This window comes from Bos taurus, chromosome 13 (genome assembly GCF_002263795.3).
Source record: "Bos taurus isolate L1 Dominette 01449 registration number 42190680 breed Hereford chromosome 13, ARS-UCD2.0, whole genome shotgun sequence".
Classification (NCBI taxonomy): Eukaryota; Metazoa; Chordata; class Mammalia; order Artiodactyla; family Bovidae; genus Bos; species Bos taurus.
In genome coordinates, this window is record NC_037340.1 from 38,213,902 (window position 1) to 38,240,328 (window position 26,427).

The 26,427-nt window shown below is 45.2% G+C and overlaps 1 protein-coding gene and 2 non-coding genes across 7 annotated transcripts; all 3 read right to left on the minus strand.

The window, feature by feature from the left end:
• Positions 1-1,206: 1,206 nt before the first annotated feature.
• SNX5 (sorting nexin 5) lies at positions 1,207-26,261 on the minus strand. 5 transcript variants are annotated; one of them, XM_059892569.1, is made up of 14 exons: positions 26,164-26,261; positions 25,835-25,916; positions 15,359-15,463; positions 14,204-14,314; positions 13,251-13,372; positions 11,830-11,953; positions 11,042-11,137; positions 9,799-9,904; positions 9,641-9,716; positions 8,637-8,694; positions 8,456-8,542; positions 6,326-6,485; positions 3,092-3,177; positions 1,207-1,934 (listed from the first exon to the last, which is right to left on the minus strand). In XM_059892569.1, exons 2-14 carry the CDS (start codon positions 25,883-25,885, stop codon positions 1,884-1,886), a joined length of 1,233 nt encoding a protein of 410 aa, XP_059748552.1. In that variant the 5' UTR covers positions 25,886-25,916; positions 26,164-26,261; the 3' UTR covers positions 1,207-1,883. The 5 variants fall into 5 exon arrangements, with proteins under 5 accessions (XP_059748552.1, XP_015329516.1, XP_059748553.1 ...); XM_015474030.3 differs by lacking the exon at positions 25,835-25,916 and having other exon boundaries at positions 8,637-8,676; XM_059892570.1 differs by lacking the exon at positions 25,835-25,916.
• LOC112449402 (small nucleolar RNA SNORD17) lies at positions 19,910-20,145 on the minus strand. The gene has a single exon (XR_003037975.1). It is a non-coding gene; the product is annotated as a small nucleolar RNA SNORD17 (small nucleolar RNA).
• On the minus strand, positions 25,642-25,713 carry MIR12034 (microRNA mir-12034). The gene has a single exon (NR_162396.1). It is a non-coding gene; the product is annotated as a microRNA mir-12034 (primary transcript).
• Positions 26,262-26,427: the final 166 nt, after the last annotated feature.

Below are 26,427 nucleotides of genomic sequence, written 5' to 3' on the forward strand. Positions count from 1 at the left end.
CAGTCCAGACAAAAAGATGTACAAGTGTTCAGGCTTCAGGACTCCAAGGCTCAAGAGACCAAGCCCTGGATCATTTTCTGTAAAATACCAACAACCACATGCATAGGTAGAGGGGAAATCAGAAACATTCAGTAACTGACTTTCATGGGATGCCGTATGATTGAGGATTTCTTCTAGTAGTCAGAAATAAAGATTATGAACAGAAAGTGAACACCTTTTGAATGGCAACAAGGAATCACCTCGCTCTGCTTGAACAGGCAGGGGTGCCTTCTGTCTGTGCTGAGGGGTGTAGGGACAGGGGAGCCTGTCCTCGGCACCAGTTCATCTGGCCCCTGGGGAAGAGCCCAGGTTTGCAGAAAGGCAGTAATGGCTCCACTGACAGACACGGGGTGAGAGGTGATAGGACTAGAAATGCCCCCACCTACCCAGAACCCCATGGAGCTTCATGACCAGCAAGATGTTAGTGCAGAAGGTAACAAGCCCATTACCATGAGGGGCACCTAGTTTAAAGCTCTGCTGCACTACAGACCTGGCTGGCTCAGAAGAGGAGCCCCTTAAGCCACTAAGCATGACCAGAACCTGGTCCCCAGCATCCTGGCCACCTTTACCACACCCAGCAATGGCTGTCCAAACCAAGTTCCCCCCATTAAGCCCTGAGGCAAGGTGGGCCGGCAGCCACCAACTCCTAGGTCCAGGTGCAACCCCAGACACACCCGAGTGTTGGTTACCGGGCCGCCAGGTGAGCAGGACGGAGACATGGTTAGGAACCCAGACTGTTTAAATCAACAAGAGAGCAGGAACGACTTGTGTCCAGGCCTGTTTTTAGCTGCTTAACTGGCTGGGAAGACAAGACTTCAACATCAGTTTAACATTTGTTCAAAACCAATGTTTTACAACCCCCACACCAGTTACAACTGATTAAGACTGCTAAAAGCAGTGCGGTGGGTGAACTTTTTTACAGTCTCCAAGTGTATCTTTCAAATAATTATAAAAGATGTAATAAAACTTCAGAGGTGGAAATCTGGCGGACACCACCTCAAGGCTCAGTGACGGACAATGGGGCAGATGGACCCTTATGAACAGGCCTGTCCTGTGAATGAGGATGAGAAGAGAGGCCAGGACAGCGCCAGGCAACTACCCCACCACCCCAAAGCTGGGCTGCAGCCCGGCACATTGGGCCTGTTTCCCCCAGAATCACTCCACAGACAGGAGAGCATGGATTATTTTATTGGATGCTTTATAAAACGTCCAAGCACACACATACTGTGCCCCCACCAGGAAGGGAGGGGTTCACATTAGTTGTTCTTATACCTTCAGGATAAGCCTCTCCCCACAAATATTTGTATCCCAGCTACAAAAATGGAGTTGCAAAGGGTATATATAAAGATATGATATTTTTCTTGCTCTTGTTATAGTACAAACAACTGAAGGTGACTACCGATCTGTGAGAGTAAGAAAGGGGAAAATCACTTGACAAAGGGATGGAATGTCTGTCACCTGCAACAAGTAGCTGACTCATCTGCTATTAACAGGCACCTACCCTAAATTACAGGGACCCGAGCACATGAAACTGGAGATGACATGTGCAGGGCCCCTGCTGATTACACTCGCTCCAGAACCCCTTCTTCATTACTACAAATTAGAGGAGAACCCAGTACTTAAGATTCTACCCACTGAGGTATTAACTGCATCAAGATTAGTTATGTCCAAGGAGCATGCAATAGAAATATTTTTAAACCAACATGGTTAAGTGTTAAGATCTTTAGAAATCAAAATATGTATTCACATAATTTTAAACTGAAGTCAAGATAAATCAAATCAATCTTCTGTGGTAATGATTTAAGTGCAAGTGATGCGGGCTTTCTTCACATTCCGTCCTTCACTCAGTTGTTCTTGAACAGGTCGATGCAGCTTTGCAGGAGGGACACATTGTTCTGGAAGAAAGGAATCCAGTGAATGCTCCAGACCTCGCACCTCAAGTCAGCTGAGCTCAGGCCTCAGACCCACGGACGTCTGGGCTGGTGCTTGTTTTTCACGCAGTGACACCTGAACCACAAGTCCCCTTGCCTGGTCACTGCTCTCAGCACCCTCAGCCCACGCCCACCCTAGGTCTGCTCCCACTGTAGCCACGCCAATCCCGCTGATGTGGCTGAACCTACACGTGATATAAATGAGAGGTCAAAGGCCTTGGAAAGACTGGATAAAAAGTTGCTAAAAATCAGTTGTGGGTGAGATTACAAATGATAAATATTCACATAGGACTTGGCGGGATATGTTTTACAAAGTTCTCACTTTAAAGGAATTCAAATAACTTAGAATACTCAGGACATTATGTATAAATGACACATAGACGATACTTTAAAACTCCAATTTAGAAGGTCAGATACAGTAGGACTTAAAGAACCAAGTGAGGAAACATCTCTGCTGTGATCAAAATAAAGGAATTCAACACACACACAAATGTCCAGTCTCCCTGCTTTAACCAGTGCAGATGAGCAGTGACACTGACCCAACCGCCCTGGACCAGACAGCACCCTAGGGGGTCAGGATCAGCTGCACCCAGGAACCACCCAAAGAGCTTTGGGCGTGGGCACAAAAACCCTGAAGAGCTCGAGTAGGACTCTAACATGCTCCAGCACTGAGAACCACTGCTCTCCATCTCTTCTGGGCTAAATTATCCTACACACATTACATACATGAGGACGTTTTTCTTCCTTTTTAAACCAAAAAGGAATTAGTATCAGAAGTCTAAGGTTAGTAAATTGGCAAACTTAAGCTTGCAATTGCTATGATGGCTGCTTACAAATTACTAGGACAAGCCCTCCACAGCATGGCCCACAGGGCGTCAGGAGGGAAGCAGGGTAACTGCCACCAAGAATGCTCTTCTCACAAAGCAGCTTTTCATCAAGACTACACTTCAGATTTTTGGTTTGCAGTGGAAAAAAAATACTCCATCAAGTGGCTCTCACCCACCCCCAGGGGATTAAGCCACAAAGCCAGCCCCCACTGCATGACGATACTGGAATAGTGAATTGGGAAGTTAATTTGAAAAACACCCTCCAAAGCTGACTCGTGTGAAGATAAGACTTACCCTGGCATGCTTTATTTCCAGTTCAGACATTTCAATTAGATTCTTCCTGAACGCTGCCACTCTCTTCCGTTTGAAATTGATCAGCTCTACAAAAGAAAGATTACCAAGAAAAACTGAGCAATTTCCATCTTTAACTTCCATACCTCATTTTCACAAACAAAATGATCTCCAGAGCTCTGGTTCCCACCACACCTCACCTTTCACTTCTCTGCCATTGGTACACACACCTGACATGGAAACTGTCCCTGAACACCTGGGGTTTCCTGAGCTGAGCTGCTTGGCCTTTTCCCTCCAGGATGCAGTGTGTGTGGGGAGTGGGCGGGGAGAGGGTGGGCCGCACAGACTTGCAGCAAGGGTCTTTTTATGGATTATTTTAAACTTCCTTTGATCAAATCCCCCTCAGCCTCAGGGGGTGCTGAAGGTCCGAGAAGCAAACTCACCCTTTCGGACCTTATCTACACAGCACTGAGTAGAAAAGAAATGTCATGTTAAGAGCCACGTAAAAACTCAGAAACATACTGACGTTGACAGTAGTTCAGATATTAATCAGGCTGGTCATGCAGAGTGTCATAATAAGCTCTCCTCCTTCCCTCCAGGACCAGACAGAACTCAATAGACACCCATCCGTCTCCCAAGACGCCTGCCCACTGTGCTGTGCTTGTCCAACAGCTCCCATCTAGTCAGCCACAACTTGAGAGCCTCAACCTAGGGCCATGAGGCTAAGAGCCACTCATCTTGGTATCCTAGAGGACACTGCACTTTTACAGGCAGTACATCCAGGCTTATCAAATGCCATCAGCACAAAACTTCCGCAATAGAGTTCGGCCTAAATTGGCACCATTTAAAGAAAAACACAAAAATTATCAAAGCCACTAACTCTGGTCTATATAATTACCTGAGATTTCAATGTGGTAGCTTTGAAGTCTCCTTTTTCCTTATACATTTAAATTAGCTATTTTTTTTAAGCTAGAATTTTACTTTAAGTAGACTGCAAGGAGATCCAACCAGTCCATTCTGAAGGGGATCAGCCCTGGGATTTCTTTGGAAGGAATGATGCTAAAGCTGAAACTCCAGTACTTTGGCCACCTCATGCGAAGAGTTGACTCACTGGAAAAGACTCTGATGCTGGGAGGGATTGGGGGCAGGAGGAGAAGGGGACGACAGAGGATGAGATGGCTGGATGGCATCACCAACTCGATGGACGTTGAGTCTGAGTGAACTCCGGGAGGTGGTGATGGACAGGGAGGCCTGGCGTGCTGTGATTCATGGGGTCGCAGAGTCGGATACGACTGAGTGACTGAATTGAACTGAACTGAACTGAGAGAGGAGGAGGTGACTCTCCAAAAGAAATCCCAAGGGCAGCCACATGGGCGTGTCCACAGGCCATGAGCAGAGATTCTGCACAGAGGAGCCCAGTTCCTCCCAGGGAGGGCCCCATGGTCCTGGCCAGACTCAGCCAAAACAAAGGAGCAGAACCCTCCAGATCCACAGAGGAGGGGAACATTCTGAGAGAACAGTCTTATGATGAGATATGGGTTTCACATGGAAACCTAGAGTTTTGAAGGGAGAGGGTGTCTTGAGGATGAATCAAGTACACAATCCACCATAACGTACATTCACATTCTGTAAGACCACAGTCCTCAACTTTTGCTCTGCTATGTTCCATGGCCCCTAAGAGTTTCACGGTACTGAGATCCCCTATGGAAAAGGCCACCTATTACACTCATATTTAATGGAAATGGTATGCCATCTCCCAATAAAGTTATAAAACTATATTTTATCTTCGTATTTTTGACATGTGGAATCTAAGTTTCCTGACCAGGGATTAAACCTGTTCCCCCCGTATTATAAGTGTGGCGTCTTAACCACTGGATCACCAGGGAAGTCCTAAATTATTTTAAAAAGCCCATTATCCAGGAATGGAAGAGGGCAAGAAAGAACCGTGGAGATGGACCAGAACTGAGTCACTATCATGGACTCATGATCCCTGGGGAGTAGGTGTGTATGCACACACCCTGACACTTCCTCACCGTCAGTGGAAGGGTCTAGAAGCACCGCCCCAGAAGCAATGTACACAGAGAGTACTCAATATGGGCTCCTGGAAGAGATGGTGATTTTCAGGGCTGGAGTAGAAGTCTAAGACTAAAACAGAGTATCTAAACGCTCAAAAATACGGGGGTGTCATAGGACACGCCAGCTTAAAGGCATGCCCATAGGCTCACTCTGGACGGTAGAAACACCAAAATAGCTTAATACACTGAAAAACTTTAAAACTTCTGGAAAATAGGAATCCAGACATTCTAGTAAAAATGATTTTAAAAAGTAAGGGAGAGAAAGGAAAGCTGCAGTGCAGGAGAGACAACTGCCTCGGCTACATCCGGGAGGAAGGGCGATGCCTGGTCTCATCAGCGGCTCGCAGGAAAAAAAAGTCAAGTACACAGTGGACAAACCCCTGACTGTGTCATCAAAACACACAGATATGAGGGGATGATGGATTCAACATATCCTCAAATATGATGCCCTCGAAAGGACACAATTACACAGCATCCAGAACCCAATCGTGAGGAGATAGACCAAACAAAAGTAAGGGACATCTATTAATATTTGTAAAAAGAAATTGGTCTTCCAAAAGACAACATGATTTAAAAAAAACCAAACAAACAAACAAACAAAAAAACCAAACTAAACCTGAAATGTGTTCTTTCTAGATTAAGGGAGATTTTAGAGTGAAAACTAAATGCAACCCACATTGGTAACTGTATTGCAGAAACATAGCCAAGTTTTTACAGATAAAACGACTAAGGATATAACTTAATCTCAAACAGTTAAAAAACAAACAAACAAACCACCCAGATATGTTTATAAAATCACACAAGTAGGAACTCATGAACGTGTGCAGGTGACATAGAGGACATGTGCGCATCTTCTGCACCATTTGGACAACTTCTCTCTGTAAACTTTTTAAATTGTTTCCCAATAAAAAGTGAAAGTAGGGACTTTCCTGGAGGTCCAGTGGGTTAAGAATCGGCACTGCAATGGTGGGGCTATGAGTTGGATCCCTGGTCAGGGAACAAGGATCCCATGTGCCAAGGAGCAACGAAGCCAGCCAGCGTGCCACAACTAGAGTCCACGCACAGCAACGAAATTATCTCACATCCTGCAAAGATGATCTGACAAAGCTAATAAAAATATTTTTTAAAAAGATAGCAAAAAGAAAGAAGAGGCCTCACTCACCATCTTTTGCAGATTCAGAGAGTTGTTCAAACTTCTGGCAGCATTCCTGCTGGTGCGCCTCGGCCAGCTTGACATCTCTGCTCTTTAACCGGGCCTTATCCAACGCTTTATTTGAATTCTCATAGTCGATGAGGGCTTTGGTGCGTCGGTATAAGAGATCCTAGAAGGCAAATCGACAGACATGATATACGGTAGTTAAACCTATACTGAAAAATCTCTAGAACAGAACAGGAAGACCAGCTAAAGTCTCTAAGAACCAGACAAGTACCTTGGTTTACTGCCTGAAAGGTCAGACGGCAGCCACCTCATGTACTTCCACCCCTTAAGATCTCAACATGAGGCAGGGAAGGGCAATTAATTAATGCAATGTTGAGTCTTCCCAGACTTCTCTACATGCATCAAGAGAAGGAACCAAACAGTGATGACCACAGGGTTACTTCCCAAAAGAAAACATGTCAAAAGACTAATCGCTTAAAATAAAACTAAACTATGGGGAAAAGAATTTCAACTTCCTGATGACCTTTCCCCATTAGCTTAAAATTTTATGCTGCCTAATTTAGTACATTTCATATAAAAATCGTATCAACAACCTCAGATATGCAGATAATAATACCACTCTAATGGCAGAAAGTGAAGAGTAACTAAAGAGTCTCTTGATAAGGGTGAAAGAAAGGGAAAAAGTTAGCTTAAAACTCATTCAAAAAAAAAAAACAGATCCTGGCATCCAGTTCCCAGCACTTCATGGCAAATAGATGGGGGAAAAGTGGAAACACTGACAAATTTTGTTTTCTTGGGCTCCAAAATCACTAGACATGAGTGCAGCCACAAAATTAAAACATACTTGCTCTATGGAAGAAAAGCTATGATGAACTTAGCATATTAAAAAACAGAGACACCACTTTGCCATGGTTTTTCATCTATGGTCATATATAGATTTGAGAGTTGGACCATAAAGAAAGCTGAGAGCCAAAGAATTGATACTAACTGTGGCGCTGGACAAGACTCGAGAGTCCCATGGACAGCAAGGAGATCAAACCAGTCAATTCTAAAGGAAGTCAACCCTGAACATTCACTGGAAGGACTGATGCTGAAGCTCCAATACTTTGGCCACCTGAGGCGAACAGCCAACTCAATGGAAAAGACCCCGATGCTGGGAAAGACTGGGGACAGAAGTGGGCCACAGAGGATAGATGGTTGGATGGCATCACCGATTCAATGGACATGAGTTTGAGCAACAGACAAATTTGAGATAGTGAAGGACAGGAAAACCTGGTGTGCAGTTCATGCGGTCGGTCGCAAAGAGTTGGACATGACTTAGTGACTGAAAGATGACATAAATAAAAATAATTTAAACATGTAGTCAGGACAGTGTAGACAGTGGAGATTACGTGTTCCATTCCCAAATGTCACTCTGCTTACATCTTGCTTTTGGTTAAGCAATGCTTCATGACTCAAAGGATGCAGTGACAACTACAATTCAATAAAAGATAACAAACCCCAAAGCCCTTCCTGCCTCACAAAGAGCCCCTTAGGTGTATGTCCACTTATGTCCCCATCCAGCAGCATATTAACTTCCCAAACTCTTATCTGTCTGTATTAACTGCCCAAACACTTATTGGCACCAGCCCTCCTCCTCCAGGGCCCTGAAGAACACACATTAAGGACTTGGTATCACACCTAAGAAGGCACGTCACTGAGAAGATCTGAACCTGGGGGACCCACGCACCCTCAGAGTAGGACGAAGGAACTGAGAGACTAACTTCCACAAACACCTGATGCACAGAAGACCCAGCCTGAGCTCCCCTCCCGAGCAGTGAGCGCCCAGCCAGTGAGCTCCTGCTCAGGACCAGTGCCCTCAGGCCAATGACATGCCTTCCCAAACTCTTTGTCTTTGCACTCCTTGCCCCAAAATACAGCCCACTCCAGACCTTCAATGCAATCTCCTGTGGCGTCCCATGCGGCATGCAATTTCTCTGCTCTTCCTGAATAAACTGGCACTTGCCTCAGTTTACTTCTTTATTTAGGGTGACATCACTTACATGAATGATCCTAACAAATTCCCATCTCCCTTCATTTCTAACCCAGAGAATACACTTGCATCACCAGGCCTTGTTTGGGAGGAGCCCGCACCTTGGCAGCCTCTATGTTGAGCATGTAGTATCGCAGGAGCTCCGTCAGCTTTAAGTCTTCATCTGAGGAGACTCGACTCTCCACTTTCTGTTAAAAAACAAAACAAAAGGCCACCATCATCTAAGAAGAAATCTACAGATTATGAAATGTCTACTATGAAGACCAATGTAAAAATCCTTACCCTAAGTTTTTCAAACAGCTCAGCCACCTTCAACAGGTACCTGCAAATATACACGATTCTGACATAAGGTCTTAAATATACTACCACCCACTAGACCAGGCCTAGTAGAACAGGCATTCCATGGTAACAGCTGAGCAGTGGCTCTAGGACCCAGCCCCACCCTGAATGGACCCTAGAATCCAGATGCTCAAGCTCCTGATATATATAATACATGTACACCGTCTTATATATGTTAAATCATCTTTAGATTACTTCCTGTGCCTGATAAAATGTAAATGGATACAAACAGTTTTAAGTACAATGTAAATGCTATGCAAATAGTGGCTGATGTGCAGCAGATTCAAGTTTCACTTTTTGGAACTTTCTAAAAAATGTTTTTCTATCTGCAGTTTCTTCTAGCTTGCAGATGCAGAACCCATGGATATGGAGGGGGCCAACTGTACCATCTCATACCAGAAATAACCTGAATAGAGACGCTGAAAAACCTCATTCAGTGACAACTCCAAATCAAATTAATCAAACCACCTGGTGGTTCAGGCGATAGAAATCTGCCTGCCCACACAGGAGACAATCCCTGGTCTGGGAGGACTCCACATGCTGTGAAAGGGAAACCAAGCCTGTGTGCCCAACTACTGAGGCTGCATGCCTAGAGCCCTGAGCTCCGCAACAAAAAGTCCACGCACCATAATGAGAACAGCCCCAGAGCAGTCAAAAATTAACTTAAAAAAAAAACCCCACAAAACAGACACATTTATGTCTGACAGCAATCAAGTCCTTGACAACAGTTGCCACACTTGGTACAGAAGTGCCCTGCATTACCTATAGACGGCTTAGGAGTAGTCCTGTTTGGAGGGTGTATAAAATGCATGCTGGAGACCATCCACCTTTGATGGGCTTGTACTCAGGACAGAACTGAACTATGCAGCCCTTACCCATTATACTCTTAATTGCACAACAGTTTTCAATTAGGGGATGAAAGAAAATGTCTCCCAACAAAAACTTACTTCTTGATGACTGTAGGCTCCTCTAAAGCCAGGCTATGCAAGCAGGCTGCGGTGTGGATATAATCATCTGCGACATCTGTGGAACAAGGGCAGTCCTTTCATGTGAACAGAGCTGGCACTTAAGCAGAGGTAGGGAGCTAGTGGGTGAGTGCACTCACTTTTATGAGATCTGGTCATCCTGTCAGCCTTTGCACAGGAATCCTTGATCCTGTTGTAATAGTTGATGAGGAAAGTTTTCTCTTGCTCAAAAAAGTCATCTACCTCCTAAAAGGGAAGGCAAAAAAGTTTCAAAAAAGCAAAACTTCTACGTACGAGTATATATTTTATATTTTAAAAATAAGCTTGGGCATAAGAAGCTTAACCTCTAAGGACCAGTGAAATTTAAATTATTTTTTAAATTAACATTTCACACCAGGGATTTAGCCAAAGTGAAAGGCTGGCAAGAAACATCGAGAGAACCATTTTGAAGAGCCATTTAGCACAGCCCAGTAAAGCTTGCTGACCTCCTGAGGCAATTCCACTAAAGTGGTGGTCCAGCTAGATGGGTTGCTACCTTGTCTCAGATACCTGCATTTCTGAAACATGGCCTAGGATGCAATACTGGCATCTGGGGGGCACTGACCAGGGATGCCGAACACCCCTACTATAGACAGGTATCAGCACACCTTCACCGCCACCCAGAGACAGCCCCAGAGCTTCCAAACTTCTGACCAGGCCTGCGTTACCCACATCCTAGTCTCCTTACTCAAGACCACAAGTGGCAAAGTCAGACACCAGACAGTAACTGAGGAGCAAAGAAATAAACCACACCTAGGCTGCTACTGAGAAACCTGGACATCTATTTATGTTCCAGAACAGCACTGTCCAGCAGAAGTAACGTGAGCCAAATGTGCCACTTAGAACTTTCTACTTAGCAGCCACAGTATAAAAAGAAACAGGTAAAATTATTTCTCATGTTTTATGTTTTCTTCATTACTAAAGGCCTACAAATCCAGTGTGTAAACAAAACAGAAACCTCAGTCCCTTAACTACACCAGGGCACAGCACCAGTCAGGCGCTCAACTCCACACAAGGCTGGGGCTACAGGGACAGTGCAGCTGTGGAGACAGCCAAGACTGGTCACGTAACTTATTTTCTTAAGGATAACTGAGTGTCATTTCCTTACAGAAAAGGAGACAACAAAAACCAAAGAGTGAGGCTCTTATCCCTTCTCCTGGGAAAGAACAGGTATTTTGGGAAAATGAGCCAAAGTTCAGTAAGTTGATAAAAATAACCAAAACTTGAAAATATTTCCATTTTGAGAAGCTAATACCATTTGTTTCACAAATACCTATTCTGAAGAAAGAAAAGGTCACCTATTCACACAAAGAAAATTTTCTTAAACAGCTAAAGGCCACTTACCTTAACTCCTGAAAAAAGAACTTCATCAGCACTTTTCACCACACTTTTAAAAAAGCCACCAAACATCTCTTTAGTATTTTTCCGCCTGACACTTAGCTGAAAAGAAATTCAAAATAATTAATGGTACATATATTTTCTATCAAGTTCTGAACACATCCCAAGTAACGTAAGCACACCCAAGCCACCTTTAACCCCACTGTAACCACATCTAAAAAATCAAACAAAACTAAACCTAAGGACAGGTGATAATTCTGACTCAGGAGGTATTCTGAAAAACTATCTATGTACCAAGTCTTGTGTGTGCGTGCTTAGTCATGTCTGACTCTTTTCGACCCCATGGACTATAGCCCACCAGGTTCCCCTGTCCATGGAATTTTCCAAGCAAGATACTTAAGTGGGCTAGCATCTTCTACTCCAGGGGATCTTCCTGGCCCAGAGTCTCTCGCATATTCTATGACTCTGGAGATACTTTGAAAAACTACCTAGGCATCAAGTCTTAGTGCCCTTAAATTCTGGGTAGAATTGTTGTTATGCTATTATTCACTGGTTAAAGACTATGAGGAAATTTGTAAGTCAGTGCTTGTCTCATATATAATAAAGAAAAAGAATGTATTAAGGCAACCATATGTCCCCTTTCGATGAAAAAAACTAGGATCAACTTTCAAATAACCCCAAAATTAACTGAAGGGGAAAAGGGAAATCCAACTTTGAAAGTCAACTTTTCAGAAAATATGTATTTTTTTGTACATTGCAATTAAGATTGTGGAAATGGAATTAAAATGACTTACATCTTGATCATATTCCAAAAACACGTGGAAGTTGCGGTCTTTACTGAGAACAGGGTGGGAGGAGAGCCGCTGGAGAAAGACTTCGTGCGAAGACACCGTCTTCTTGAAGACAGCAAGGTACTCCCTGCAACACAGGGCACACGCGCCGCTCAGCCCCCCGCCCAGCACCACTCCCGGGACGCCAGCGCTGCCCCACAGCTACACACACCACCTGAACCGGCCCCGAGCAGCCTGGCGTAATGCAGTATCCAGTTAGGTGATGAGGCAGCTCTCATTTGGGAATCTGTGGAATAGCCATGGAAGCGGAAGGAGCCGGCAATGGCACCCCACTGCAGGGCTCTTGCCCGGAGAATCCCAGGGACGGGGGAGCCTGGTGGGCTGCAGTCCATGGGGTCGCAGAGTCGGACACGACTGAAGCGACTTAGCAGCAGCAGCATGGAAGGGGAAGTGACATAACCAGAGTTGATGGACACACCTGTCAAACCCAAACCCACGTGCAATTACAGCACACAACAATGGCTTCTTTAAAACCATGGCAGTCCTTTAATTTTGCAGCCATGTACACAGCCATGTGTCTAACAAAGCTGGAAACTATCAGAAATTACAAAGTGGCTTTATCTCAACATACACACTCTACGCTCAACAGCAGAAGACCAAGTCTGCAAGTTTGGTGCTCTATCCTCAGAGCTGCCCATGCGGGCCTGGCAGGAGTATGAGCCCGGGCCTAGCTCACCTGGGCCTGTGGCAGCATATTGGCAAAAACTGCTGAAATGGACCCCAATGAATAGGAGGAGGGCAAGAGGAAGGAGCAAGAGGATAGTTCGTGCAAGCCTCCAACTATGGCATAAAGAATCCATTTTTGTTGCAAAGAATTACAATCAGATTAAAATAAGCTTCTTGCAGACCTGGACTTCTTTCAAGCCATCAATGTAGCCATTGTGAGAATGCTTCCTTGTTAACAGCATTTGCTACAACCTAATTTCAACTGTATTTCCAGTAAACAAACGTCAGGGAAGAAAGCTTTTGTACATTACAGTCAAAGGTTTAGTTCTTCACTTTGCCAGACCAACATTCCATGACTAGCATTGTTTGCAAAGAGAAAAATTAGTCTATCCAGTATCACCAGGTGGTTCAGTTGCTAAGTCGTCTCCAACTCATGGACTGTACGTAGCCTGTCAGGCCTCCTCTGTCCCTGGGATTCTCCAGGCAAGAATACTGGCATCAGTTGCCATTTCCTTCTCCAAGTATCATCAGGGAATCGTCTACAGACCAGGCCCCCACACCCCCATGCAACTTACTGACAGTAGCCATGCAAGTCATTAACTGCTACACTTGAAAACCTTAGCTGGCAGATTCTCTTTGCTGTACAACAGTCATTTTTCTCCTCAGAAGACAGGGCCCCATCAAGGAAAGTCACTTACGCTTCTAGCTCTTGCTTCATCTTGGCAAATTCTTCTTTTGTCATTGACCCTTCACCCTCTCCCAGCTTCTGCATCTTCTCTCGAGGGCCATCAAAGTCGGGCTTGGTCGGCGCTGGCGGGATCTGCAGGCAAGGCACTGACTTCCTGAGCACCCTCACCCCACAGGAGGCGGGGGAAGGGGGGCTCTCTGAAAGTCAACTATGCTTCTTCTTACCTTCGTTCCTTTTGGCCATTTAAAAAAGAAGGGTCCTTCCTACAACTGGGCACTCACTTTGACATCTGTTCAGTTAACAACTTAATTTATAAGGCAAACTGTATATCCTGCTGCAACTATCTAATTGATATATTACAACCAAGGCTAAAATAAAACCAATGAAGACGCAGCATCCAGGTAATAACCTCTGGACTTACAAGGAATTTTTTTATTCCAGGACAAAAGATTCTAATTTTGCATGAAGATTCTTAAAACATAAGCTTCAGTACTGATTTTGTTCAGTACTGATTCAGTACTATCTGGCCAGATTCTTGGCCCGGCAGGTCAAGCCACATTTCTCTGTCCTTTAAAATCAGCTAAGTCTCTTTCTGTAGCCAGGCATCAACTCTCCACAGCTGAGCACAAAGACAACTGCCTTCTCAGCAGACTACACACACCAACCACCACCACCACCACCAGGAATCAATTCAACCTGACGGCTGAAAGGAAATGCCACACCCAAAAGTAGACAAGACGGTACACCATGGAACTGCTTACCCTCTTAGACTGTAGACTATAAAACTGTGCTTCTAACAGTGTTTTCACTTACTTTAGACTTTACCAGTAACAGCTAACATATACTCTAGTTGACAGATGAACTCAGACTATTTTCACAACCCATGGGTAAATCTCTCAAAATGAATAGCAAAGTATTAGATACTTGCTTCGATAATTATCTGATTATTCAAAATGTACTTACAATAAGCCCAGCATAGTCTGTAGTTTCAATAAGAGTGTCATGTAGCCACACAAAGTCTTCATGTTGCCTTGTAACAGAAAACTCTGGGCTCTGAAACGTGGGCAGTGTGGTCTGTCAAGAAAAAACAAAGTGACAGTTAACTACCATTTTCTGAAAAAGTGGTTTGGGTTTCATGCAGTGCACAATGGGAAAATGCACAATAAATCATCTGGTTTTTAAGAGATCTAATAAAGAACAAAGTGGCAACACACGACCTCCCTACCACCAGCAAAGTCAGAGCTAAGATTCAATGTGTTCTTCAAGGAATTCTAGTCACACAGCTCCACCTTTCAGGTCAACTCAGACAGATACACGCACACTGCCTCCTGAGGAACAGGTATGCTAATCATGCACCAGGGCAGCAGAGAAACCCACGAGGGAGAGGACCTCAGGGACACACATGTGCTGGGGAGGCACCCGCCAAGGGCTCTCGCTCAAATGTCCTGCCTCACACTGTGCCTACGCCACTTTATCTAGACCTGTACCTCAGACCCTCACCTGTAAGATGGCCATCAGAAAAAATCATAATGGAAATCACGTCCAGAAAATCAGGTCCATGTAACCCCTTTAAAACAGTGCCTGGCGTAAGACAAGCACGGAGTACACTTAACTAGCATGGAAGGAGAAAGGCTAAAAATGTTCCTGAAAGGGCTCTGAGAAGTTAAACTTTCTGTAGTTTTCAGACTGGCATAGTGCTTTTGTCAAATGAGAAACCTGGAGAAGAATTAACACAACATGGTAAATCATTTACACTTGAAAATAAAATTTTTAAAATTTGGAGAAAAAGTCTTGAATCATAATAGGTTGGGTGATGGCCAAGAACTGAGCAAAGATGGGAAAAGCAAGCATTTGCCATGCATGCAAATTAGAAACAAAGGTGGAGCTGTGCAGGACTGGTGTGCTTCCCAGGCGGAGCACAAGCCACACTCACACCAGCAGAGTGGGCCCCAGGCTCCCCCACAGTGCACAGGGCTGTAACAGGAGCCGGTATCTGATGGAGAGGGAGGAGGGGCCTAACCCAGGAGCGCTACCTTCAGCAGCACTTCGGCTCACACCCACTGCAGCACAGATGTGACCTGGCGCTGCTTTCACTGCTGAGGTCATTCTGTCACTTACCTTGGTGTGCACTGTAAATTTGACTTTATCTCTCTCACTGAGTGCGTCAGGTATGTCAATCTGAAGCGAGGGGTCAACATTCAGGTCCACTGACACAGATCTCAGCTGAAATACATTTTTTAGCTATTAGTCTCAAGTCCACTTTAGTCCTAAAAAAGCATCCATCCAAAAATGGGGAGCTAGTAATAACTTTTAGCAATCTATCCATGACCATTTAGAACAAAGTCAGTTGAGGTATCTATTTGCAACTGTGGGGACAACTGCTCTTAAGTGCATGGGTGGGTCCAGTGAATTCCTATAATCTGAAAACAGCAACTATATGATTCTGATATCATGTACATTACATACTTTGTGTGAAAAATACATTTAACCAGATACTTAAAGAACTGTACTAAGAAGGCTTAAAATAGATAAAAATGAAGTTGTGAACTTCCTACATACATGCCCAAATTACAAAAACATTCAAGAGGTGTTAAAAGTTAGAGGCTGGGATAACAGAGACAGAAGGTACAAAGAACAGTTATGTGGTGTGAGGTCTTGGATGGAGAGAAAAATCCACTCCAGCGTGGACCTATGTATATTCAAGGACTGTCTCAAGGATACAAGAGATCTAGAACAGGAGATGAACTGTAAAAACCAACAAAGACATAAACTATCAGAATTCCACTGTGATTACATATAAATAAAGCAGAAGGGTGAGCACTACTATGGAAACAAAAATACCTGATTTTTGAGAGCTGGAAATTCAGGAGGAAAATAATACTCAACTCCAATTTTGCCAGTTTAAAAAGAATTCTTTAAAGAAGTGTATTTTTGGGGGGAAAGTGGCTAAATGGTTTCCCTTAAAAAAAAAATTCCTACTGAATCTAAAATATGGTAAAGTCTTTCATTCTTATGACAGATAGGCTAACAGTGGATCTGAAGGCCTGTCAGATGAGAAATTGCATGGATTAAGCATCTCATCCCTCCCCAGGCCCACAACTGTAAGCTAGAGCTGAAGGGAGGCTGCCAGGACACTCTGGGTTACTGAACACAGGAAGATGGAGTGCCAAGTGGAGACTGGACCTAAGAACTAAGATGAGGGAACAGGGAATCCCAAGTATTTCCCTCTGAATTCTTTTCTTCAAAATAAAACCACCAAAGACAGAAAAATTGGTTCCATCAGGTATAAAAAGATTAAATATATTTTCTAAAAATGTATGGGATTACTTCTTACTTCTTTGTAGTATCTCAGGAAGAGTCAATACGTCCCATTTTCCTTCAGCACTGTAACTAAGAAAAAATTTTGATTGCAATAGCCAGAGTTAGCCTTATAACAACAGCCTTCCTAGCTAGAAGAACTAAGCCTCATGTTCTTGCCACCAGAATTGATTTTAACATCAGGTATTTGTGAGACCACAACATACTTAACAGTTCCTGCCATGTCAACTTAAACATGTATTTCAAATAAATTCTTGATGACACCTATGAAATATTTGCTTGTTTGGCTTAATTTTCACATGTCTATTTATGAAATCTCTGCAAACAAAGATAAAGCTTCAAGGTCAGGGATACTTCATTTCATCAGAGCTGCGACTCTGGCTCTTGACACATTTCTGATAAAGCCTCCCTCCTGATAATTCATGACTGGGCAAATACAGTATTCAGAAAGACCTCAGAACACATACACACCTCACAACAGTCTGACTGCAGAGAGTACTGGCCACCCGCCTGATCTTATGTTTCTATGTATCAGAATTGGTACATGAATAAAGCTGGTCTGGTTAATGGTGGAAAGAAATGGCAGACCCGGGGCCAGGACTAAGGAGCATTTTCCTGAGCTCAGCAACAAGGGCCACGTTTCCTGAGACTCTGCTGCCTTGAGGTCACAAATCCTGGCTTCCTCTCAATTTCTGAACATGCTGACAATTCCATCTAAGTGCCAAACCCCATAAGCCAGCAAGCACCACCGGCACTGCCTCTGGAATTAGGGCTGGAGCACCCAGGCGGATGTACATGGGCTCATCACAGCAGGAATCAAAGCTGCAATGGGCTTCAAAGGTGAACGCTGAGGTCGGCCCTGTTCCCATACCTCCAACCTCACAGGTAACCCCAGACTTTTCAGTTTTCCTATCTTCCTTTCTGGTCAGCAAAGCTATTTCATTTTTTACTGTGAGATAGTGTGATAAGGACACAAAATTAACAGAGTCCATTCAAGGTTGGAAAGACTGCACCTTAAGAAGACATCAAGCACCCAGCTTCTTCTCCAGCTGTCATCACCACAAAACAGAGTCCGAACAATCTCACCCCTCAACATGATATAACACCCTTCTCCCACAGACAAAACAATCAACAATTAAAAAAAAACTCACAACAGATAACATGAAAGTCTGCGTTTGGGCCTTAAAGAATTGTCTGAAAAGTTAGGTGCAAAACTCTGAGTATGCAAACCCTCACCAACTCAAAAACCACCCCTATTCACAAGTCAAAGGAACTTCCTTGTACTGTAGCTCTCCAGACAAGGAAGAGATAAATCACAAAGGAGTAAAAAGTTGTGAAATGTTTCAAGCTTCTAAGTCAGCACTGTATCCTCACTCCGGAAGCATCCATGTGATTAAAAGCTCAGCACTCCTTCTGATCCGTCAACAGAGTCCACACCCCATAGTCCTATGCCACAGTACCTGCTAAATACATAAACCAACAGGGTGGAGAGTACAGGAGCAGGTGGCACGCCTCCACACAAAGCCCCTACTCACCACCTGTCCCCTAGTTTCAGCAAGCATCCCCAGGCTGCCTCAGCCCCTGGACACTGTGTGAAAGGAGACTTCAGAACCAAGTCTAACCTTAAGCATGTTAATTTTGGTTTTCATCCCCTTAGGCCACTTGTGAGAACCAAATTTAAAACTTATTTACTCTATGTGGAAGGCAAGTTTAAAAAAAGACTTTCTTTTGCAGATTTCTACAGAAACCACTGCATCACATACCAAGTTTTAGGTGGAATTTCAGTCCCCAAAATACTTATCACATTAACCCTGATAGTAAGGACTACAGTGATCTTTGTGAGAAAAACAGGGAGTAAACAAGCATTTCATTTGGAAAACAAAATTGTAACTGTTTTAAGAAATCTGGGGGGCCTCCCTAATGGTCCAGTGGTTACCAGTTGGTGCTTCCACTATGGGGTATGCAGATTTGCTCCCTGGTCAGGGAATGAAGATCTCACATGCCTCGTGACCCCCCAGAAAGGGAATCTAAATGCTTGATAAGAGAACTTGAAAAGGAGAAAAAACTAAAACCAAACCCCCGTGCACTCCCCTCATCTGTTCATCAGAGCTGGGGCACCTGACACTGGCCAAAGGATGGTCTGCAGAGTTCTGAGCTGATACACAGGGTCCGGATCTCGCACTTGACTCACTTTGGTACAAGGCCAAGTTAACACCATCTACAAAAACCCCCTCTTCAAAAGGTGAAGAGGTTCAAAGATGGCAAAGAGTACCTCTGCGGCTGGACAACACACAAAGCTCGATTCAGAAATTCAGAACCTTAGGTGGAAGATAAAGTATAATAAACGTTACCACTGGCTACAGACTCCAGTTTACACTACTGCCATAGGGCCAAATGACAAAAAAAAAGTGAACAAGAAACCATCTCCACGGTGACTCTCATCTGCCAGAATGAGGTCTAGCTGAACATTACTTAAATCTAACCAGTTTTGTATACATGCAAGAAACTGAATATGCCAGCCCCGGAATTTCCAGCTTAACGTGAACGTTACACGGAAATTGCCACAGGCAGAGGAAAGCCTGTCTTTCACATTGAAGTGCCTCTCCCTTCTCCAGTCCCAGAGCAGAAAGCACCCGGCAAGCACGGGCTACACCAGGTTCTTCCCATCAAACTGACGCTCTCTGAAGGATGTTCCTTTGCTATACCTTCACCTGACTGCCTAACATACGGAAGACCCCTACTGGGGACAGGACCAAAACAACAGATAACCCATTGTAAGCAACATGGAGCCATTATTTCAGCTGGAAAGTGAGGGATGCCATGCCCAGTCCAATTCGCTTTAGTAAGGAAATAAATCCAAAAACGCTCTGCTGCAGAAAATCCAAATTACTGGATTTGCAGCAATTTCTGAAAGCAGATTCACATGATGCATACTTATGAAACATACATTGCTCTGTTACTGTTTCAGCTCACAGGAAGGAAGTGTTCTGTAAGAAATTCCAGTATCACATCTTTCTTTCTCTGAATTTCTCTTTATGGTTCAAGTTCTCCTGCCCTGAAGCTAACTGAAACCTGTCTGTGTTCTATGCCAGCTTACCCCTGGAGAACCAGTACATGAAAAACTGAACTATGAGCAACACAAGAGCTCTGCCCTTCCAGGTAGCACTGTATCTGTGGTTTATTTCCTCCCTCCACTACTGTCTCTCCCCTCCCTGTAATTCCAACCCTGCCAATATCGTACCTCAGTCTTCAAGGAACACAGAACCAAAGACTTCCAGAAGATCTGTCTACTCACAAACATAACAGCTACGGAAAGTCCCTAATTAAAAACTAGGTAAAGAGCTGCAGCAAGTGATCAGATTTCCACCACTCATCTTGGTGAGATGAGCCCACAGGGACCCATCCCTGCTGACACCAGCCATTCTTACCGGTAGTCCACCAACACACAAGCCGTCCACAGTAGAACACAGCAGACTGCAGGGCATTTGGCAACCACGTAACCCAGAGTTCCCAGAACAGGAACCCAGGCTTGGAAGAAGGTCAGTGCAGCGCACTCAGCGAATGGATAAACTGAATCATCATTTCACAAGGCTGCAAGCCCATGAGCTAGTCAGATGCCAAGATGGAACCAAAGAGATTAAGATGAATCCATTGGCTAAGATGAAATTCATTGAGAAATCCATCTAATTACAAGATACCTGGATTATTTTCAAGAGTTCACACGGTGAAAGGCTGAACTACAAGATCTATAAACATCTCCTAGCACAGAAATTCTATTGAGAATCAACATACCACTGCTACAGAGGATGTAGCTGCCACACACGTGCGTATGCGCACACACAGACTAGTTTCTTCCTTTCACAGCTGCTGCCGCTAAGCAGCTTCAGTTGTGTCCAACTCTGTGCGACCCCACAGACAGCAGCCCACCAGGCTCCCCCATCCCTGGGATTCTCTAGGCAAGAACACTGGAGTGGGTTTCATTTCCTCCTCCAATGCATGAAAGTGAAAAGTGAAAGTGAAGTCGCTCAGTCGTGTCCGACCCTCAGTGACCCCATGAACTGTAGCCTACCAGGCTCCTCTGTCCATGGGATTTTCCAGGCAAGAGTACTGGAGTGGCTAAAACTCTTCATCTACTGCTTCCCTGATAGCTCAACTGGTAAAGTATCCGTCTGCAATGCAGGAGAGCCCGGTTCGATTCCTGAGTTGGGAAGATCCACTGCAGAAGGGATAGACTACCTACTCCACTATTCTTGGGCTTCCCTGGTGGCTCAGCTGGTAAAGAATGTGACTGCAATGTGGGAGACCTGGGTTGGATCCCTGGGTTGGGAAGATCCCCTGGAGAAGGGAAAGGCAGAATACTGCAGTATTCTGGCTTGGAGAACAACATGGACTGTACACTCCATGGGGTCACAAAGAGTCTGACACAACTGAATGACCTTCACCTACTATTTGATCTCATGAAGTCTCCCTACCAAAAGTTCCCACTGTATCAAGTCCACAACTCTTTACAAAGCAGTCTTACTTTGTGTTCAACCCAAGATCAAAGAGAAAAATTTGAGAAAAAAAATTTACCTTTACTACCAACAAAGATTACTCAGCAACATGGACAGAGCTGCCTGAGCTTAGGATTGTGTCATCTGAGTTTGAGACACAAAAAAAGGCAACAGAGAGAAGAGAAGGCTGCCTGTTCCTGGTGGAATTCTTGTGTTTAGGTAAAGGTACCACACTTCCCAGATCCTTCAGATGTTAAGTATTTTAACCTCATTTTATCACTCACCAGCTACCCGGCACCCCCCAGCACAACATGCGAGCTTTTTATGTCCTGCTCTTGAGGATAAGGCTGGCAACACTTGCATTTGTGCCCCATACCACAGGCACTATAACTAGACCCAAGGGCTTGTGGAGCTACCCCTCGGAAACAAGTAAACCATAAACTCTTCTGACAGAAAACACGTACCACAGGTTAACATAAGCAACTATTGAGAAAACTACAGTTTTCTCTCCAGACCATTTATCAGTCTGAACAACTTACACCAAATGTGTAAAAAGGAAGAGGGGAAGTCAAGCCAAGGACCCAATGTCTGTACTGAAGGTCAGTTGCTCTTGCACCTTCACTCTTACCTATGTATTTACGTTTTGCCTTTGGGGTACGAGACAGTTGAGAAATTTCACTTTCCCCTTTTAGAGGGGGGGATATTTCTTCTTAAGAGTTACTCCGTGGGGACTTCCCTGATGGTCCAGTGACTGAGACTGTGCTACCCAGTGCGGGGAGGGGGCAGGTTCGATCTCTGGTCAGGGAGCTGGGCAGCTAAAATACACAATCTTTTTTTTTTTTTTTTTAAGGAGTAACTCAATGGCTAATCAGAAAATATACAGGTGTTGGGGGTGAAGTATCCTTTCAGGGTGGGGGTTGAAGGAGCAAGTTTCTCACAGTAATGTAAAGATACTTCTCAATTTAGACCCACAGAAAACAAATCTGCTATTCATGCAAGACAAGATGTCCCACCATCCCTTCTCTCTATAAACCTGGGTTCACTGAAAGGTTGTTTCCGTAAATACTACCTAACTTCACTGCATGTGCCTGTCACCACTGGTCAATGGTACTATATCCTAATTTCCTCAAGCAATCAGGACAACAGAGAGCAACATATTTAAAAAGCAGGCTTTTAAACCATGTTCTACCCTGCAGCACAGTCTCAGTCAACTTCAATTCTACCCCACACCACTTTGGCATCAGAGCCTCAGGTTTCCACTGTCCAAAGTGGCCGGTGAACTCCAACACGGTGTTACAAAGCACAGCAGCCTTTGTAACCCTCCGCTACCCAGAACCCTTCACCATCTTTTGATCAGGTTCCTCAACACTGAGTGAAGGCTAATTCTATTAATGTCAAAGACAGTCAACAATGCTTATGTTTTATGCTATTTCTTTAGAATTTATCAAACATCTGAAAAAAACTAGAAACAAACTGGCACATTAAAGATTAGCCTCTAACATAAGCTGACCTTCCCCACCATACCATCTTACAAAGTCTAAACTGGTGATTCTCAACCAAGACATTTGACAATATCTGCATTTATTTTTGACGGCCACTAAGGAAGCCCAAAATGTCTGTCAGTAGTGCTCAGATTAAGAAACCCTGGTTCAAGCTGAAGTTCTACATTATTAGATCTTAGTCTCTTACTAGGTCTCAAACCAAAGGAGCACTTAGATCTCAGAATCCAAAAAATTCTCGTATAATCTCCCTGGGCCATTTCTTCCCACAGCACATCAAGTGGGCAGATCGTGATCTGTCACGGTAGCATTCACAAAGGGAGATCTTAAGACACTCTGTGCAAGCTGCTGATCCAGAACTAAGGCGTGGGCAACTCTGAGAAGTCATACTTCTCGAATTTAAAGTCATGCCATAAACACAGTCGGAGAAGGCAATGGCACTCCACTCCAGTACTCTTGCCTGGAAAATTCCATGGATGGAGGAGCCTGGTAGGCTGCAGTCCATGGGGTCGCTAAGAGTCGGACACGACTGAGCGACTTCACTTTCACTTTTCACTTTCATGCATTAGAGAAGGAGATGGCAACCCACTCCAGTGTTCTTGCCTGGAGAATCCCAGGGATGGGGGAGCCTGGTGGGCTGCTGTCTATGGGGTCGCAGAGTCGGACACGACTGAAGCGACTTGGCAGCATAAACAGTGGAAAATTCCAGCCCACAAGAATCAGTTACTCTGGACTTTGCAGTATTGGTGAAAATTCAGGTTGTCCCTGTAATATAAGTTATAGGACACCCCATCTAGGCTGGTAGAGTGGTGTCCCTACAGACAACTTCCACACGTGTCAACTGCCTGCAAACCAGAGCAGTAGCAGGTGAAACACTGATGACTGGCTCTGAAAAGGAAAACACCATCCAAAGCCTAGGTAACCAACTAGTGACAAGTTAAGGTGAAAGTAACAAGGCCAGGCTGCGGTGGGGAGCAGGCTTATAAAGCTTCTGTGTACACTGGCACATTGACTTCAGCTCACTAACAAGAGTCAAAAAATACCCCAGGAGACAATCAGGACCCACCCTCCATTTGCCACAGGTTGGCGAGACTCACAGGATCACAACAGACACACACCGAGTCTGTAGGTGGGAATCTAAGTGTGATGTTTAAAGGACCTTGAGGTGAACAGGAGACCTGGAGAACATGCAAATGACTGGAGGCCTGAATAAATATCTTAGGGGAACAAGGTTCTGCATAACCCAATTTCCCCCCCTAACCATTAAAAACTACAGACACCTTAGGATGTTGATCCAGCCAGTGTTTGTTGGGCGGGGAGGGGGTGGGGGGACGGCGCCTCAGTACTGCACTAATTTATCTTGGAGATGAACCTAATGGTATCAAAGTTTTAGTTAACTGTTTCAGGGGCTAGACTTGGCAAAACCTTACTTTTCTAAACTTAAGGAACATAACACAATCTTTCCCATCAGTACAGAATTAGTTAAAAACTAAATTAATCATGCAACTGCTTTCTGGGCAAGGGGACAAATCTACACCATCAGCTCAAATGGAAACCACTAAATGGAAGCACCAGGCTACTGGATACAGGCCAATTCTCCTGTTTTGTGAGCCAAAAGTTCTGTAGACAGATTAAAAATCCTCGAGATCAACTATGCTCCCTGACTTATTTGTGGGGCCAACCTTGAAGAACCCCTATCCTCATGGAAATCCCTAAGCAGACAATCGGAAAATTTGAACTTCTAATATTTTCAGCAAAAAAGCAAAACTTTTCAGTTAACTAACAAAGCTATATTACAGCAATATAACTGCCCAAGATCTGTCCGCCTGTTATTTCACTCTTGTCCCATTTGGAACTCCCTTTTTGGGTGAACATTAAAAACCATTTTAATGTTGGGTTTCTTAAAAACCTCAGAGCTCAGTTGGTAAAGAATCTGCCTGCAATGCGGGAGACCTGGGTTCGATCCCTGGGTTGGGAAGAGCCCCTGGAGAATTCCATGAACTATACAGTCCATGGGGTCGAAGAGTCGAACAAGCCTGAACTTTCACTTCAAAAACCATCTTAATCCACATCACAGGACCAATATCAGAGATGAGAAAGAAAAACGAAGCTGTGTTAAGAGTAACATTTAAATTTCCTATCTCCTTACTTCTGCAATTAAAAAAAAAATCGGGGCAATAATTCTATATAGTCCTTTCCTGCAGTCACTAAAACCAGAAGGAAGTAGCCTTCACAATTCTGTCCTGCTGGAGGGTCAGAGGGTGGTGAAGGTACTTAAAACCAAGCAGGGCTATACAATACTAACAAACAGAAAGGTCCACTGAAGTTTTAAACAGCAGTGTAAAACTAATTATGGGTCGCAAAAGGAGATGCAAGATGGGGGATATCAAAATTTCTATTCGGTCATCTAAACTTCTAGAGAAAACTACCTTTGGAGTCTCAAGTTCCCACTTCCGGCTTTAGGGAGGGAAAAAAAAAATTTCTTTCAGCTTTCAAAGAAATAAAAACACCCCCAACGAAAACGCTCTCCTTAAACTTTCAGTAACTAACCCAGCAGCCGTACAACCGCCACTTACTAGATGAAAAGGTCTGTCCAAAGACCTGTGGACCAAAAAACGTGCTTTGGTTTCTAAAGCGATGCCTTCCAGACTAAATCTGAGAGCACCTCGAGTTCCTAGATTACCATTTTTCAATTTTTTTTTAGAAACTTTTTTGTTGACGGTTCTGCACAAGCCGCTGTGGCTCACACCAACCCCTGTATTCTCCAAAGTAACTTGTCAAGACAGGACCAATAAAAGCGGAGACCTAATTCGATCTTTACGGTGACACGCATTTATTGCCCTGGTTACCTCCAGATTCGAGTGGCAGGGAAGGATAATTTAACATCCACACACACCTAAAGGGCGAAAAGTTCAGCTATTTGAGAACCTCATAAAATGACACAAGTACCGCAGCGGCGCACTGAGCGCTTTAGTGAAGTTGCAGGGAACACGGGTCCAACTTCGGCCTGGGCGGAATTTCCCCAAAATTTCTGAAGGGAGTGGGGGCGGTTCGGAGCTTCGTTGCACCGCGCAAAGTGGGTCTCACGTGCACCGCCGGGCTCCCCGGGGGAGAGCTGTGTACCGCATAGGCACAGCGTGCGCCCTCTGCCCGGGTCCCGGGAGCGCCCCGGACCACGCGGAGGGAGGGCGGCGGGGTCCCCTGGGGGCCCGCGAAAGGAGCGTGGGGCCCAGAGGCCCGGTGGGGCCTCCCGGCCCGGAGCCCGAGAGCGACCAGGGCCTCACCTTACTGCGGTCCTCCTCCTGCTGCTGCAACACCTCGGGAACCGCGGCCATGGCGACGCGGATCTCGAGCGGGGCCGCCTGGCTGTGCGAGGAGAGAAGAGGCTGGGCCGCCGCCACCGCCAGGGCGCCTCTCAGGGGAAGGGGCGGCCGCGGCCCCGCCTCCGCCAGCCTCCCTGCCCGACGGCGGCGGGAGGCCTCGAGATTCCGCCACTGTCCCAGCAGCCCCGGGAAAGGCGAGCGGCGCCCCCACGTGCTCCCCCAGGGCGGCCTCCCCCGTCCCCGCTGCCGTCCATCTTGGAGCCGGGCAAAGAAGCGACGCGGGGGCCTACCCTCGCTCCGGGCCACCCGGAAGCCGCCAACCGCAGGGCCGCCCTGGGGACGCGGAAACGCAGGGACTCTAGCAGCGAGGCGCGTCTCAAGAAAGGGTGCGCGCGCCTGTGCCGGGGGAATTTATTACTCAGCCAGAGCCCAAGATGGCGACGAGCTCTGACGTCACGAGATCTCGCGAGAGAGAAATGGCGCGATTTAGAGGCGCCCGGGCTCCCGCTGGAGGGAGGGTTTCCCCATAGAACGCTGGAAAATGCACGGAGCTG